The 19,466-nt window shown below is 26.9% G+C and overlaps 1 protein-coding gene across 1 annotated transcript in view; it reads left to right on the forward strand.

Moving 5' to 3' along the window:
- The window catches only part of LOC129981975 (cell adhesion molecule Dscam2-like), a 560,888-nt gene that overhangs the window by 219,002 nt on the left and 322,420 nt on the right, over positions 1-19,466 (forward strand). Inside the window, exon 4 of the mRNA XM_056093054.1 lies at positions 16,332-16,481. Within this exon, the coding sequence (XP_055949029.1) occupies positions 16,332-16,481 (150 nt within the window). The remainder of the gene's footprint in view (positions 1-16,331; positions 16,482-19,466) is intronic.

Below are 19,466 nucleotides of genomic sequence, written 5' to 3' on the forward strand. Positions count from 1 at the left end.
TCTGGCCATGCTTCAATATCACGAGTCCCACATCAAAACAAATAGCAGGTATAAAGGCAAGATGCAAACAGATAACAGGATCCAAGATATTAGAAAAAAGACAAAAGAGCTTTTGAAATGTCATGTGAACCAGTTAACAGTTACATTAAAAGGCACAATATTATTATTTTTTTAACTAAGCCTTTGCAGAATTAATGCTTGATAATGAGGCTTATAATGTGAAATGTTTAATCATCTCTTTATTTTACATTTCGATAAAAATGATTGATATAATAATCATTACAATGCGATGTTATTTTAAACACCTCATGGTGATAATTATTATAAGCAAATTAAAGAAAGATTGAAATTAATCTTCTACGTTCTCTTAAATATACACTTTAATTAAGAGAATTAATAAGAATATAATTTAACAATAAAGCATTGAAAAATTATATAAACTTAGTTATATAATAGTTGTCACCGTTAACTAATTTTAAAGAAATTCCATAAATTTATTTTACGGTCTTCCTGAAAAAATAATTTAAAAAGTCCGGCTTAAGAAATTAATTTCATTATCTTCCTTCAGTCAGGATAACTCGGAAAATTCATTTCTTCCGCCTTACACAAATAAAAAATTTAGTCATTATTGCCTGATATAAGACGCGATAATCCTCAACGGTGAAATTCATTATTACAAATATATCGTGAAGAAAAAAAAAAGTACAAAATGTAATTTTTAACTTTTGATCAAGAAAAATACAAAATGTAATTTTTAACTTTTGATCAAGAAAAATAAAAAGTGTAATTTTTAACTTTTCATAAAGAAAAATACAAAGTGTAATTTTGAACTTTTCATAAAGAAAAATATTAACTTTTAATTTTATAGACAAAATAAAAATACGAAATGCTCAAAGCCTGTAAAAACTGCATAGGCATTTGAGCCATCGTTACATTCTGAATTATAAAGGCACACGGTTAAATTAACAATTATAAGTACTGAGCAAGACCAATGAAATGATTATGTGGAATGAAATTCAAGTTGAGAATGTTTCAATGATAGTAGTAATTAAGAAATGTGAACAGAACAGAACAGCGAAATATTTAGACAATAATGTATCGCATTTCTTTTCTTTATGTAATTCTTTTTTATATATCATAAAAGAATTTTTTGAATAAACATTCTTATAAAAGAATTTCAACTAGTAGCACTAAAGATAAATGTGATGGAATTATAAAATTATTTCAGAACATTATTTAATATATATTATTGTTAATATTTCCATATAACAATATTGATTTTATAGTGATTGAATTATAATTAGATTTTAAAGCTTTATAAAACATGATTGTTTATATCAATAAAATTTAATAATTAATACCATAATGCAAACGCGACATACTTAAGATGATTTAATTATAAACTTCTTCAGATGAAGGAATAGGATTCAAGCCATCAGTATTCATTATTTTTCAAAATTATCATCTGCTTACGAAATTTCATTCTATTTTTTAGGGAATAAAGTAATATATATCATAAATCCCAACATATTAACATGCTTTTCTCGTTTTAGAATGTTCAAAATTTTAGAATTAAAATTCTTAATACTATTTTCAAATCGTTAAAATATTTTCAACTCGTTATTTGAGAAAGCTTCAACGTATTTTCCAACGTCTGATTCTTAAATTGTAACTTCACCACTGAGCTTGCAATTTCTTGTATATTTCTTTTAGAGGAATTTTTTCTCTCGCTTAATCACAAATACATTTTTAAGAATTTTCGTATTTCTTTGGGAAAATTAGAAAATTTGATGATAGGAAGCAAAAATTCTCGTACATCAGTCAATTGACTTCACTAAAACGAGAAAATATATTTACCATCATTTTTTAAAGAAAGAGTTATTGCTTTGAAACATCTTGCATGCTATCATTAATGCTGAAAATTATAAACCAACTTAAATTGAATATTCTTAGAAGAATACAAGATCTTTTTGTATTTAAATTTCCTACTCGTAATTGGAGATGTTTGTTTGTTTCGGGATTTATACTCTGAGACGTTTAAAAAAAAGGCGGCATGTAAACCTTTAGAGTATTGCCCTCACTCAGATTCATATAATTTAGAAGAATAAGACAGTTATGAATAAAGTGAATAAAAACATTAATATAGAAATAATCATAAATAGATATCTGATTAAAATAAAAATAATCATAAGTAAATATCTGATTAATATGAAAATAATCATAAGGAGATATCAATATGAAAATAATCATAAGGAGATATCAATATGAAAATAATCATAAGGAGATATCAATATGAAAATAATCATAAGGAGATATCAATATGAAAATAATCATAAGTAAATATCTGATTAATATGAAAATAATCATAAGGAGATATCAATATGAAAATAATCATAAGTAAATATTTGATCTATATGAAAATAAATCTAAGTAGATATCTGATTAAATTTGCTAAATAAATACACTAAGTTTTGCTTCTTTCTATTTATTCTTATTTCCAGTTTATCATGGTAGAATTTTTATAATGGAACTTTATACTTCGCTTTCACTTTCTCAAAATAATTTTATAGAAAAACTTTAGTATTAGTTCAATTAAAATTTGTTTGTACTCACAAGTTGCACAGATAATCAAAAAATACACAGGTAATCTAAAGCATGGCAAAAGGCTACATTTATAATCCGATAAAATATAACCCTTACCTTAACATTTTATTTTCTTCCTGAAAAATAAGACACAAAAAGCTTTATTTATTTATAAAAATAATATGTTCAATCACTTAACATACAGCAGATTTTATTTTACTAATTTATCTTAAGAACAACGTTTTAGTTATGAACAACGTAAAAACAACATCATTTACAAATTATTTCGTACGAAAATTCACATAAGACTTCTCACAATTTTACATGCCTCTACTCTGTTTGAAATGCAATAATATTTTCGCTCTTAATTACAAATTATGAAAAAATTAATTTGTTATAGTATAAGCAGATTTATATATTCATTGCCACTAAAAAAATCAATGAATCGAATTTATATTCTGATGGTAAATATGACGATTATTTAAACTTTTTTTTTGTTTAATCCTTAAACCACCAGAATGAAGTAGACTAAATTTATTTTTTAATTACTGAATTGTGATAGTGCAAGAACATTTTATTTTAGTTTCTTTGGTATTTCTTATTTTAAATTGCAAGACATTTTTTGGTGAGATAACTTTTTCAATGCACTGATGTGATATTTTTTTTATTTAAAATGTGCATGCATAATAGTGTTTGTATTATGTATTATTACTGACATAAACCCAATCCTCATTAGTCTTATATATAATAGTAACTCAGATCTATTTATTATCATTGATATAAAAATACATTGGGAATTAATTTTGAACATTGAAATTTGTTAAAGGCTTCAGTTATCGAACTCTAAGCATGATGATCAAAATTATTCTTTCATTATATTCTCATTCATGACTCTTTTTAAGAATTTAATTCGAATTCAAAATGCGAACATTTTCGAAAGTCGGCTGATTTATTTTCGCAGCAGATTAAACTGAAGATATGACACATTCCACCCGTAAACATTTTCATATGATCTATTTTATTTTATTTTATTGGAATTTTCAGTATTTCCTTTGATCTCTGAATTGAAAGGAATTGAGCTTTGAGTCCTGAGGAATTGAGAGTTTGTATAGATTATCCCTAATCTGAATGATTTTCAAGTGCAAATATATTTGGTTGATAAAATATGTAGGGTTATTAATATTTTAAAAACATGAATTCCTTTTGAATTCTGCTTACGGTAAAAAGTATTCGCTTATGTCTGAAATAAATATTAAATTCTTACAATATTGGTAAAATGTTTGCATTTAGAGAAAAAGCATTTTTATACTTTCATTCTTCTTCATTTAAGAAAATTATTTTCTGGATAAAAGATTAAGGATCTTCAGAACATAAAATAAAGTGTGAATGTAATTTTACTAAGGAAAAATTATTAAAGGTATAGTACAGAAGGAAAACGATAATACATATTAGAAATAAAGTGGAATATGATCCTTACATTATTTATATCAATAATAATATTTTATTTTTACTTCCATCGCTTTTATCAACTGAATTAAACTTGATATAATAAAAAAATATATATTCATAAGATATCTCATGCAAATGCCATCAGTAAATTTTATTATTGAACAACAAAATCCAATTTATACATGGCAGTATTTCTTCTTCTGATTTTATCAGTTAAAAATTGATCCAGTTAATAATATGCAGGTGTAAAGAATAAAGAAAAAAATATTTAAGCGGTTCAATATCTATCGCGTATAAGGTGTTTCTCAGAGAATATTAGATCACACACAACCCAAGAATAAATTTTTAAGAGATTTAGAAGAAAACGTGAATAAGCGCTGCCCAAGCAATTTCCATCGCAAGGTGTATAATAAAATATTCAAGACATGCTTCCAGTCAATTCCTTTTCGGCTTTTCAATTTATGAACGAAGTAAAATCCGTCAAAGAACACAGGAACATGCTCCTTACATTTTATATGATCGATGAAATTCAGGTTGTGAAGGGATTAACGTCGAATGTGCAAGAGAGTCCAACACCCCTAAAGGCCCTCCGTGCTCATGATATCGTTACTAATCCTCTTAATAGCGTCGCTCTAAGCTCAAAATTAAATGTACATGAGTTATTACTACGCTGGGGGGACGGAGAGGGACGTAGTTCGCTACAGCAGAATCTTCTGAAGATTGTCGATAGCGGGAGAGTTCGTTTAAATTAAGTTCAAAACTTATTCGTGCATAGTTTTACAGAGCACACTCGAAGGTTTTACGTGTATTCCGCTTAGAAAATTTGCAAAGGTGGATATATTCTGGGTTTGAGCAAGCGTGTTTACGAGTTTGTTTCTGTAAATGAAAAAACAAATTTCTATAAATATAAGTTAATTAAGAAAGAGGTAAATTTTTTACCAATTTAAAATTTATACTTATATAATTACGATATAATAAGAAAATACTATTTTTTTAAAGTTTTATTTCCATAATAGAATTTTACTGAACTCTTTTTTTTTCTTTTAAAATTAAGTATGTCAATAAAATAGCAGTTAATATTGTCTTGACCATCTCTGGTAATCATCTGGCTATCCGAAATACCTGACAGTGCTTAGTTTCAATTAAATCTCTTAAATGTATCCTATTCATTGCCCATTTGATTACGTACTTTATATATCAACTAGTGACATAAATTAAATCGTATTACTTTAATAGCCTCACACCAGTTCTATTTATTGTGCACTTGAACCTTCCTAAGGGAGTCAAGTCCCATTGCAATGTAGTGATATTTAAAGAATAAAAATTCAGCAATCTATATCTGTAAGTGTACATACCTTTCGCAGTGTACTTATTTCAGTACTTGTATTCTGCCATTCATAATCTTCATACAAACTGCTCAAATAATAAACTTATCGTCATTCATCATCTAAATAAAAAAATATTCTTTAGAAATCAACAATGGTAAAAAAAAAAAAACAAGGCATTAAATATATGATGAAACTTTCTAAAAGTTTTAATTTAATTTCAAAAATGAAAAATATTGTGGACAATTTTGAAAAAAAAATCCAGCAAAAACTTTCGAACTTCTGAAAAAAAAAACTATACAGAAATTAAATTCGATTGTATCCTTAAAAAGTTAATTTTTTGAAATTTAAATTTACGTAAAAATGTTTGATACTATAATATTTTCGAAATTAACTACTGAAAAAAATTATCAAAATGTTACAATCTCCTGATTTTCAATTAATTTAAATTTCAAGAAATTCGCTCACAAAACCGTGAACTGTTCCATATTTTATTCCGGAGTATATATGTTGAAAAATTAGTCTCTCTAGTGCAAATGAATTCACTTGCAGATAATTGACACTCAGCATGCATTCTGTTTTAATAAAAGTATAGGTTAATAACGGCGTTAAGTTCCAAAACAGAAACTATAAACCTAATGAATTTAGAGAAAATTCTATTAATTGACTTTTACAGAAAATTGGTATTTTTTTCCAAATCAAATGGTTTATAAAAAATAAAGCAAATGAATCTTGACCAAGAAAATTTTGAAATAGAAGAAAAGTAAGTTATTTCAATTCTCCATTCTCGTTGAGGCTTTAAGCCTCTGGAAAGTAGTTAACAAAGAGCCCTTTTTCTAGAAGCCATTTGGTCCTTACGAACCTCTGAGATAATTATAGATATTCCCTTTCACAATAGGTCTAAGCAAATAGATTCTAGAAAATGCTATAACTCGCCTATCAATTACTAGTCGATTCCTCTTGTCCCATAAGTTTCTTTCCTATTTCTAATATGAAATGTATCAAAATATTTACTGTTTAAAGTATTATTTATTTTCTTATATAAGAAGTCTTTTGCTCTATTATATTCTTCAATCTCTCAGGAAGCCTCATTATGTCTTCTTTCAAAATTGTTGTTTTGAACAAGAAATAATCCTCGAGGTACGCTTTTATTTCTCTGATGGATTTAAAACGCTTATCGCGAAGAGAACTTTTAAAGGATAGAAATTAGTAATAATCAAATGGAGCGAGATCTGGAGTATCTGCAGGATGCGGTAAAACATCCCAATCAAACTGTAATAGCTCCTATCTTACGACTAATGCAAAATGTGGTCTCGAATTGTCATGATGAAAAGCAACACCTCGTTGGTTCATTTATTCTAGCCGGCTCTTTTTTTTCTATGGCAGATTTTGATTGATCCAGTCGATGACAGTATTTGCAGTATTTATTGTTTCACCTTGAGGAAGGAACTCGTAGAAAATTACGTCTTTGCAATCCCACCAAATAGACGAAACAACTTTTTGGGGGTGTAGTCCTGGCTTTGCGACAATTGATGGACTATTGCCCTTATACCAAGTGTGTTTTCTATGCACATTTTCATATAAAATCCAAGTTTCGTTTCCAATGACAAGCCTCTTTTATGCAGTAAATGTCGACTTTCGCTGCTCATTTTCAACGCTGTGGATGAAAGTCTTAGAAGAGACTGTGGAACAAACGAAACGTGTACTGTAAAAGAGCTCTGCTACAACGGAAACCGATGGCATAGACGGCTAATAGATAAGATTGTATGTTTGCACAAGCAAAACCAGATAAGGCTACTCATAGCGCGATGAGAAAGAAACTTTTAGGACACCTTAATATTTCCTACAAATAAATAAACAAGGTGTTGAATTAACAAATGAATGCACAACTTATTTCAGAATTTATAAAATCTGAAAAAAATGAAGTCTAGCTTTTAATTAAATCATAATAAATGTGACTTAAAATCTTTAAAGCCGTATAATAAAACAAAATTTAAAAAATTCTAGCAAAAAATATAGAGAAAAAAATTAAAGTATCTCTCGAATACTTTTTTTATCCGATCACCGTACATATGAGTCAAATAAGAATAGGGAAAGATGCCCACACGGAAGCTAAGTGTTCAAAAATAGATAAACAGCTGAATGGCTTAAGTCATTAATCATGCCTGATTCTAATGATGCTTCATAAAAATTTCAAAACTTGCTTAATGCATTTACGAATGATGGATAAAATTATGTAAAAATTAAAATCAAATGAATTACTCTAAAAATATGTTTAAAGAAATCATTTTACATAATTTAGTCTTTACGAATCATATAAATATTTATAGGATCTAGAAAATTCCATCTTAATATTGATCTTTCGTATCAGGCCAAATAATTTAATGAATGTTAAGAATGCAAGATAGGATAAATTGAAGACTTTCTTTATGGTGGAATATCCTAAATTATATTCTACGCCATGAAACATTACGTACCAAATAAAATTCTAATAATTTTTTTTTTCAATTGAATTTTGCAATGATTTTAGAATGATGTACATAAAATTAAATAATATCAGAATAAATTTGAGTGAAATTTATTTATCTTGTTAATTATTGATTTTGCATAAGATTTGGAAAGAAAACAAAATTTCATTATCTTAAAATTGCCTGGGAGGCTGAGATACTTGCAGAGAATTTTTAGAATATTTGAAGTTGATTTTTATATTCATTACAATAAATAATGATAACTATAAAAAGAGTTAGTAACCCAAAATCCTGGAAAAAGGAAATTGATTCTCTTAAACACAGCAGTTTTTTTTTTAAAAAATATTGAAGTATATCTACAAAATTCTGCGAATAAATTTTTATCGTTCATAAATTATTTTTTTAAAACGAAATTTGATAAGTCAAGATTTATTTCATATCTTATTTGAAATAAGCATTTGTTTAAACGATTCAAACGTCCAGTTATAAAAGAGACATTTATTAATATATTTTCGTATAAATCTTGGAAATTACCAGTTTTAGCAGAAGATTAGAACAGACACCAACAACAAATGCAATGCTTTCAGTGTCAATATCTAAACAACTAGATTGACCTCCTCGAAGTGTTCTCGAATACTCTCTAAGAAATGCATTTGGGCGTTACCAATCATATACCATTTTGAACAAAAGTTGTGAAGGATCATATTATACGAAAGTTACGAAATTTTCGCGGTTCGTTTGGATAGTGGAAGTTATATGGTGTGGAGAACACTCAATCAGCAGGCGGCAGTAGAAAATAAAACCGACGTTTATTTACACGAAGATACACAGGACAGCACAAAGACGACAATTATATACAGCATAGAAGACGATTATCTTCAGCCGAGACGTGCAGCATACAACAAGACTACTGCAGACAGTAGCGCACAGCTTAGTTCAGCACTAGCTTGACTTCGTCGCTGCTCTGCTAATCTCTGAAAGACTCCTTCTTCACCGTCGATTCCGACTACCTCCACCTGGCAGTTGCGGATGCCTCCTTTTATAGCTCTCAGGAGGTGGGGCTAGAAGCCTCTCAACCAATCAGGAACGTTCGAGGCGTATCTTGGTTGCTAATGGACGGTGCGGAAAATTCTCGATGTTTCGGATATAATCTATTTTGACGCCAAAGTCGCCAAGTTTGTCGCCAAGCTCGGGCACCTCCTATGGAACCAACTATGCTGGGAAGCCGCATCACAGATTCGTAACAATACGATATTTGGCGATTAATTATCTGGATGCAATTAATACAACAATATCAAAAAAACAAATGTGCATTAGGGCACCTTTTTTCTAACCTATTAAAACTGAAATCTGACATAAAACTATAATTGTAATTGCAAAATTACAATTGATTTTGAAATTTAAATCATAACGTTTTAAAATTACTGTATTAAATGTACTGTACTTATTACTGTATTAACTATTTTAAAATTAATGTGTTAAATTTAAATCATAACGTTTTAAAATTACTGTATTTATATGCTTGTGAAACTGTAGGTGGTCAACATGTGGAGGCATTTGATTTCATATTTGGTATGTATCTGCAAATTTAAAAGTTATGACTGAATGTCAAATGTTATTCATCTAGCTCTCTTCATTTTGAAGTTATCGTGTTAACTTATATTCAGAAAACCAAACAGAAAAGTTTCCCCTGAAGGGAGCCATTTAAAATTTGAAAGAAATTTACGAATTTAGAGCACAGACCATAGATAAAATTCCATCCATCTAGCTCAAATCTTTTCTGAGTTATCCAGTTAACGTGATAGACGGACAGGCATAATTCCAAAAAAATGTGTTTCTTAAATTCAGGCAAGTCAGAAACAAAAAGATTTGTCAAAATCTCAAATTTTGATTTTTTTGGATGGTTACAATACTTTTTCTTGGCATATTTTGCGCTCGAGAAAATATAATGTAGGAATTCTTATAATGAAAATAATAGCTAACTTTTAATTCTATATTTTTTCTACTATCCAAGAGTTTTGTTATTTCCATTAAGTTATTGCCATTAAAAATTATTCAAATTCATTACTGCTACAAAAAGTATTAGATATGAAAGAAAATTACAGTCTGAAGTAGTTGTTCACTCTCACATTCTCTTATTCATAAAAAGAAAAAAACCGATTTACTTCACATCCTACGCGATTGGTTCTTTTTTTTCAATGCAGGTTTTTATTTCTCGTGAATAAAAGGAAGTTGAATTGAGTACTTATAAATTCTACTTTTTAAGCTTTATTTATTTGATAAAATATATTTAAATTCATCTTCTACCTTTTCCTCTTTCCATTAAAAATGTATCAAGAAATCTTAATACGTTCTTTCGATTTCATCTTTAATTGAAAACAATTTATTTTATATGGCTATAGTAAAATTCAAGGTAGCAGTTAATCCTTTTATTTTTTTCCTATTATTTTATTTTAGCGTTTTAGTTTCTCATTTATATCTAATATTTCCCAAAATATGTATTTAAAAATATACTTACATTAAAAATATGGACTTCTGGATTTTAAGAAACGAAGAATTGCTAATTTTAACTCTAGTACATGGAAGGAAAACCATGCGAAGAAAATAAAATTCTTCTCCCAGAGAAAGAAATATTAACAATTATGGTTACATGCAATTTTTTTTCTTATAAGTAGGATATGCACCCTAAAAGAACCTACATGTTTTAAACATTTCATATATTCTACAAAGAAATATTTTTGAAAAATTCAGATATTTTCATTCATATTTAGGAAAAACAAATGTTAACCAAAGCGCTTAAACGAGATTTAAATAAAATATAAATATTTTTTGATATCCAAAAGTATATGTAAAATAATCAGTGGCAAATATATGTTAACTAAAATTTCTATAATAAACGTAATCTTTGCCTTAAGCTATTTCCATTTGTTATTTTGTTGTATTCTTTTCAGCATAGTATCATATAATTTCGAAAAGCCTTTTGTTAAGAAATAAATCTCATCTCAACTTTTGGCAAAATTTTAAATGAAATTATCGAAAATATTTCATTGAACTAAGTCATTTGTTTACATTTAGCATCAGTCTTGACTATTTACATTGAATTCAAGGAGAGAAATCTCACATTGCATTTTTACGAAATTTGTTTTCGAAACGTTGACTGTTTTGAGTGGATTATTCTAAATTTTACTACTGATATTTATAAGTAAATAAGCTACTATTTTATATAAAAACTACTACGCTATTGTTCTTTCGTTTATGGAACATTCATTATTTCACTTTCCCTAATTTCTTAGTTACTCCACAAGTAACATAGTTGTTCACTTGTTTTGGAGCAATATCCCATATTATTATATGCACTTAAATATTTTCCAGCTTATTAAATTATAATATCTCTTCAAGTTTTATAAGCTTTATTTACGTGTTTTAATAAGTTTCACTTGCATTTGATATATTAGCGAATTTTTTCAATTAGTTACTTAATTAAAGGAATACAATTAACCGTAGTATAGTCTTAACCTAAGAATTGTTTCGAAATTTCCCCCATCATATTTACAGAAAATCTAAATTTATTCAAAATAATTTGGACTGCAAATTTACTGGATAATGTCTTATTATGTAAATAAATTAATCGTACAAAAATGGCTACGGTTATATAAAAGGAAATTATTTACAGTAAAAGTATTTAATCTAACAATTTTGTCATTCATAAATAATAATTTCATGTTAGATAATAAAAAAAAAAAATTGTGTTATAGTGTAAAAAATTGTGTTGAACATGAAAAAAAATTACATTGTTAAAAAAAAAAGGAATGGATAAAAAAATAGGCCAAAATTAAAAATTATAAATCGCAATAATCCATTATCAAAGGAGAAGTTTGCTGAATATTATAATAATTATGGTACATTCATGCGAGTTCTATTTTTGCTTTGAACTGCAAGATGAGGAAAGTAATAATCGTACATCAGTAAAAGAATAAGAATAAAAAAAAAAAAAAAAACATAATCATAAACTATAACGATAAATATAGTAACTATGTAACTTAAATGATATTCCTCAAAACACCTAAATACCACATTCTGAGCAGTGATTTGTAGTGAACATACCTGTTTTAGCATGGACATCCTGATTTCGAATCATGGTATACTCGAACTTGCACCCCATCTCCTAAGCATTTCGTGACGCATGGAGAAGAGGACTTGATACTTGTAGATTCAACGCACGTCATTACAATATATATTTACGATGAGTTTATGAATGAATCGGAATCATGAACTCATAAACCTCTATCCTCGAATAGAGGATGAGGTAATTAAGCTTCAACAGTGCCCGTTATTCAATTATATTTTAAATTACAAAACTCTAGTAACGAGGGTGATATTGTAATTTGGGATATATTTTCTTTGTTATGAAACTCTGACTTTATAAGAAGAATTGAACGATATTTTAATTCTTCCTTCATATATAATTAATACAGCTTAGTATATTGCATATCATTTAGAGAAGTATTAGAATTTATTTGTAATGCCAGTACTGGCTTTACTGTGAAATCAATTTGAATAGATAAATCTGCAATAATTATTCATAAATTTTCAAATTATCACTTCTATCTATTTCAGCACTGCAACTAAATTGTGTTTGTTCCAGATGTGTTTAATATGTTTATTGAAAATATCGAATCGATAATTATTTTCCTATTGCATTTCTAATTACAAATATTATCACTGATCGAAATTATAAAGAATTCAGTCGATACTGGAATTTGCTCTTTGTTTTTTCTTTATATTTCATCAGCGTTCTACACAACTTATGGTGCAACCTTTATAAAAATAGATAATAGAATAGAATTATCAAAATCTTTACTTAAAATATAGTGAGATAAGTTTTAAATCGCAAGAAAATTTCTTTAAATGGAACAAAAATGTTTTTAGTGCGACTAAAAGCTTCTAAAATTATTTAATTTTCACAAATTACATATAGTAACTTAAATTCGTTTTTCCTAATTAATAAAATGTAACTACATTTCTAAAAATTTGATTAATCTTATATACATTTGATTTCCATAGGTAAAGTGGATAACACCAAGAATTTATATATAAATAAACACATTTGAATTCAATTAATTCTACTATAATTATTTTCCAAAACAACATAAAATGTAGAGATTATTAATATTACTTATTTATGCAGAGATATTCATGACAATTGTTGCATGGTCCGTATTATGGGTCATGAAACATTCAAATATAAAGCGAGTTTCTCTAAAAAACTGTGACGATATTAAACAAATGAAGTTTTTGAATAATGTTTTGAAATCTTAATGAATATTAACATTCTAAAACTTTTTGCGAAATGTTTTCCCGAATGAATTGCTCATAAATTTTGAAGTATAAAATGTTATGTCTTTTGAAGCTGTCATTTTTGCCAAGGCAGAGAAAAATAAATCTATTTCCTTTCAGAAAAGCTAAAAATAGCTTCATTCCAAAAACAGATAAGAAATTGTTTCTGAAAGAAAGAGCTGCTGAGGTTAGAACGTCGTCAATACTTTCAATGAATGTTTTCGACACGAAACGTCAATAGATTCAGTAAATGGATGCTACTAAAAACATGTCGACTCGGATTTCAGGAGCCAATTTGTTGTTCCCTTACCCTAAATTAATGATTTTGGGTATTAGATAATGTGATATCAAAGCGTATTTGCATGTTTTATACATTTTTAGAACAAATGTTTCAGTATGAATGTTTTAAAAAAGTAAATGAAGCGAATTTATTTTCAAAAACTAAAAAATTCAGTTGAAGTATATTTTTAGAAACTCATTTACAGACTGGGAATTGCATAATAATTTTGTAGAGATAACATTGAATTTTGAAAAAAAATTTGATCTGGTATTTTGTTTCCTAAATAAGGAAAAATTAGCTTATTTATAAACAAATAATATTTTAAATATATGCATTAAAGAAACACAAAAATTGATGAAATTTCATTACTTATTTTCTCAACTCAGATTAAAGGTTTTAAAAATTTGTTGAATTTCCTTTTTTGCTATTAAAATTTTCAAAGTTGTTTGTGTATTATTGTTTCATAATTTTACATTCATTAAAATATTTTAAATTTAAATAAATGTCAATTAAGCTGTTTATTATTTTATCTTTATCCTAATAAATATAATGGAGATATGCAGAGCATTCATTCTAATCGTGATCCATACTTAAATTCTAAAAATTCCCTACTTAAATTCTTAAATGATGTAAGTAATTTTATTTAATGTTGATAGAGTCAATAAAGGGGTTATATTCAATAAAATAATACTAATGGGCCGAACAAGCAATGCTTCCTAATTTTGTGATTAAATCAAGACGAATTTCGAGCTTTTAGTTTCTTGATTTTATACAATTAACGATTATTTCAGATAATCGCAGTCAATAATAGGCGATTTATCTTTGAGACGACCGCAGAAATTTAATAAAATAATAGTTAATATGAAAAAATAGTTAATTTAAAGTCTGAATAACAAGAGTTGATTTTTTTTTGTGTTTGAAAGGTTAGCATGTTAAATATATTTTATTAAATACATACAAATAGAAGGTGAACTGGGTTGCTATACTTTTAAAAATATTTGATTTTGTCTCTCCTTATATGGAATTTTTTCTCTTATTAACCTTTGTTTTCTTGAGATGGAATCTTCTCTATTTACTATGTTCATGAGCACTGAGATAAAAATTGTCATTGAAATTGAAGTGAAGCCAACAGTGATCAACTAAAAGAAACAAAATGAGTTGTCAACACGAAATAACAAAATAAAAAAGCTGAAAGAAGAGGTAAGCAATAACTTCTAATTGACCTTGAAGTGGGAATACAATGAATAATCACAAATTTGCAGATCTCAGCTCTTTGATAGAATATGTAATGCTCTTTGTAGAAATATGTAATATCTGTAGTTTATGATCCCATAGCTAATGTTTAGTCACAAAAACAAATCAGTCGTATTTACGAATTAAAATCGCTGGTCAATTTTATTGATTCCAAAGCAAAGGTTGGAAGTGCGCTTTCAATAATGACATAGATCAAATGGGAGATGATAGTTTTCGACCAACTTTGGAGTCAATTATATATAATGAAAGGACAAGAAGAAAGCATTAAATATTAGGCATTGTAATTTTTTTTTATCAGAACAAACATGCTCTTCATCAATATAAAAATAGTTCTTTGTTTAGAGAACATTTCCAATGAAAGTATATATCTATATGTAATGGCTCAGAATTAAGCTATAATTTGAAGTCCAGGAGGCGTAATAATCATATTAATTCGTTTAGATATTAATGCAGAATAAATTAAACTAAGTTATTCTAAGAGACTGTGTTAATAAGTATAAAACTAATTAATATATTATAAGAAGTATAAGAATATAATTAATTTATTTATAATGTAAGAAATTCACCATTTATTACATATGAATGAAATATAGCTTTCTGTAAATTATAAAATGATCTTTCTATTAGTTATCCAATGGCGGTATAAAATTCAACTGCTTATAAATTATTTGCGATGTCTAATAATTGAAATACAATGTTTAAATAAATCTCTGATTTAATTTTAAAGGTCTTTAAATATCAAAAATAATGAAAAATTACATAATATGAAAACAATCAATAAGGATTGTTCATACCATACAAAAATGAAGAAAAAACGGATGATAATAATTTTAAGTTACATTAAAGAAAATAAAAATACCCCCAAAGCCATTTTGTGTTGACACGACTCTTCTATAAATCTGAGAATAATAACCAATTAATTCATAATTAATGCAAAAAAAACCTGTTTACCCAATGATTAATTTTCTATTTCTATAAATATTTCTCGTCAGGTCAAAACTCTTTCAAATCTAGGATTTTTTTCCGTACTAAACCCATTTTTAATTAAAAATTAATATTATTGCTATCATACGCCTGAAAGAAATTAATTAAATTTCCGCATTTACTGCAACTGATAATGCTTGTTTTTTCTAGTGAAATTAAAATCTGTCTTTTTAATTTGTATGTCAAGAATCTTAGAAATTTATTAGAAATTAATTGAGATGATGTAAAATCAACATTTTTCTTATCAAAATAGTTGTTTTTACAAACTTTTATTTAATTTATCGTGTTTCATGTTTAAGTAGATAAATTTGGCAATCGATATTTGACTTTCTTACTGACACACCATAATTTGACAATTTTCTGCACTTGCGTGTTTCTGATGAAAATGCAATAATACTTTTAGAATTCAATTAAAGCAAAATTGATTAATTTAATTACATTTTTATTCCATACGAGTTTTAAAGTCGGATTTTTGAAAAATACTTATTGTTATATTTACAATAGTGGATCAAACTAAAAGTAATGAATTGATTAAAATAAATATTGCATTTCAGACCACTGATTTTAGATATATTATTTTGCTAATATTATATATTTATATTTATTTAATTTTGAATATATATATATGTATTTTTTGTTCTTTTTTGCTAGGAGCCAAGTATATTGTTTTGAAAGATGGTGAACTCCATATTAGAAATGCTGCTCGTGGAGATAGTTTCAAAAAGTACAGATGCCTCGTTAAGAGTACCTTGACGGGAAGTGTAACGCCTAGTGTTAGCTCTGGTCAACTCATAGTAACAGGTAAATTGCAATTTGTAATTTCCTGATTTGAAAATTTCTTTATTTGATTTACATCGATTCTTGAGTTATATTTGATTTAGTCCCATTAATTTATAAATATAATGAGTTAAAAATAGCTATGAAATTTGACTTTTTAATTTTTGATAGCGTTTATCTCTGCTGTAAATAATTTAAAATAAATTTAAATAAGGATAATAGCTCTGAAAAATCAATTTGAGTTATAATTATTGATAAATAACTGCTTAAAAAAGTTAGTACAAATATATTAGAGAAACTATGATATTATGTGAATTGCATTTTGAAATAAGCATGTAGAGTACCACTAATATATCTAATAGTCAGTGGCTCTCAGACAATAAATGAAATTGTTATTTTAATAATGTTAATAGTACTTTTTATTTTTTTCATCTATATCTCCGCCGGCATCCATACATTTATTAAAAATAATGAAAATTAATCAAAAGTGGTTCATTTTTCATATATCTGTGCGAAAGATCTCAATTACTGATTCTCATTAGTATATTGTGAGTTACTAGAATTCAGAAGATAAATATGATAATTAGAGTGATATCCATTAAATCAGTTCTTCATCCACTTTTGAATTACATTAATAATTTTGGATTGTCTTCTTTTCGTTATAAAAAATAAGGTATATATATATTCAGACGGTCATACATTATCAAGACCACACTAATAATTTTTCAATTAAACTTGTTTTCTAAATATAAAATTACTTTTTATCATATATGTTAAAACTAATATGATATACTGAAACAATCTCTTTAAGAACATATATTAAAATGAAATTTTTGGCAACTATTCACATTAACGTAATTTATATCTTTAACCTGTGTAAAAAATAATAAATTCAATTCAAAAAGTAAATTCTTAAATTTAATGGCTTTAACACTAGTTATATTTCTGATGCAAACAGAAAATTACATATATGAAGAACATTTGTTCACAAATGTAACATTACAAAAAAAATGTCCACTATTAGTTCATTATTTAAAATTCTAAAACCAGGAAAAATGATAATTTTATTAGGTTGTCCACAAATTTAATTTTTATTCATAGTCATTGATTTGTGGCTGTGTTTTACTATTGGTTTATTTTAATTATTGATATCGTGCGTGTCTATGCATAGTGTTGTTTTTGTTCTTAATTTCTTTTTTCATAAAGACTGAAAACCATTAAAAAATATGATAAAAGAATTATTAAACTGCTGTCTATTCAAAAAGTATTATAATATAATAATTACATAACAAAAAAAACCCTTCAGATATAACAAATAGAAAGATGCATTAGTAAAAAGAGATCAAGTGATTTTTTTTTATTTATTTCAAGAATTTTATTTATCCTGGCACAATCCTACTATATTTCTATACCACATCTTGAAATGTTTAAGAAAAATTCTTAAACTCTGCTATGTTGACAGGTGAAGAGATTTATCTGGGACCATGATCAGTGTGATTTTGGACATTTATTGCAGAGTCCTGTTTAAAAGTTTTATTCTTCTAATAGCCAATTAAAATCTCTCAAAAATGTTTAAATATATTAGACCGAACTAAAACAAATGTCTGCGAAAAAAAGATGTGCCCAAAATTTCTTTACTAAAAGGATTGAAAAACCTTAGTAATTCAATTGTCTTGCACCTACCGTAAAACGCTTTTTTGTTATTGTCTGGGGTATACGACATTAAAAAATACATATAATATAATTATTAGCAAATTAGATATTCAAAACTCAATATCTGCTTTATTTCAGAACTTCCTGAAATTTTGAATGCATTATTTGTACAGAAGAAAAGGCGTTAGATTTTAAATAATTCAGATCTACGCCTTGTTCTACGTATTCAAGATAAATTTTAAAAAGTTATTTCAATACAATCTTATTCCACTTTTGAAAACTCGGAATGATACATTAAATGAATAAAACCTTAATAATGGAGTTATAAAAGAAATTTGCGTGGTAATAATATCCAACAATAAAAGCACTTAAATGCCACTCGCTCATGGAAATGGAAATTTGAGACAGAAATGGAAGCAGAATTTTGTTAATGCAAATTAAAGGCATTACAACATCTCAGTGAGTGTCAGAATTACCCCATTAGATGTGGTAATCATGTCACTGCTTCTCCATTAAATTCTAATACTAAATCACTTTGCTTCAAGAAAGACTATAGAATAATTATTTCTCCCAAAAATTGAAGTCACGAATCGTAAAACATCCTAATTATACTTTTTCAAGAACGTTTCAACTGTTTGAGTGTTTACTATTTTATCTGAAAGTGTACTTATACATCAAAAGCACAGATAAGATTTACGATTCATAATATAAAGGGCTTAGCAAATTAGATAAATCACAGCATTCCACGAATTCTAAGCCTAACTATGCCTTCAAAGCGTTTGAATGGAGGCTAATTAATTGAATGTTGAAGATACAGACTGCTCTAATTTATTTGAAAGTAAGTCAACGCAGGAGATCTGTACAATAAATATGATTAGGAACTCAGTAGGAATTGCCGATTTTAGATCTTTTATTTATATGAATGGGATAAGATTCATTGGGCATTCTCGTAGATTATATGTTAATATTCAATACCTAGATTTAAAACCTACTAGAAAAATTGTGATGCATTTTTAGAAGAATTTAATTTCTGATTCTAAATGTAAATAAAATTGTGTATTAACTTTCCAGAAAATTTTATAAAATTGTTCATATGGAATTTAAAAAATAACTGCAATAAAAGACATCATTTAATAAATGTGTCTGACTTCATTATGTTACCAATAAAAATATCGTAATATATAGTTATAATCCAATAAGCAATCTAGTTTAATTTAATGAGCAAAACTGATAAACTATTAAAAAGAGTGACACCGACATTAAATGTGAATCTACGAAAGATCGAAACACCTGTAGGGGATATTTTGAATTGTTAACATTTGATATATGCACATAAAACATCATTAGTCTCATTTA

This window comes from Argiope bruennichi, chromosome 8 (genome assembly GCF_947563725.1).
Source record: "Argiope bruennichi chromosome 8, qqArgBrue1.1, whole genome shotgun sequence".
NCBI classification, from domain to species: Eukaryota; Metazoa; Arthropoda; class Arachnida; order Araneae; family Araneidae; genus Argiope; species Argiope bruennichi.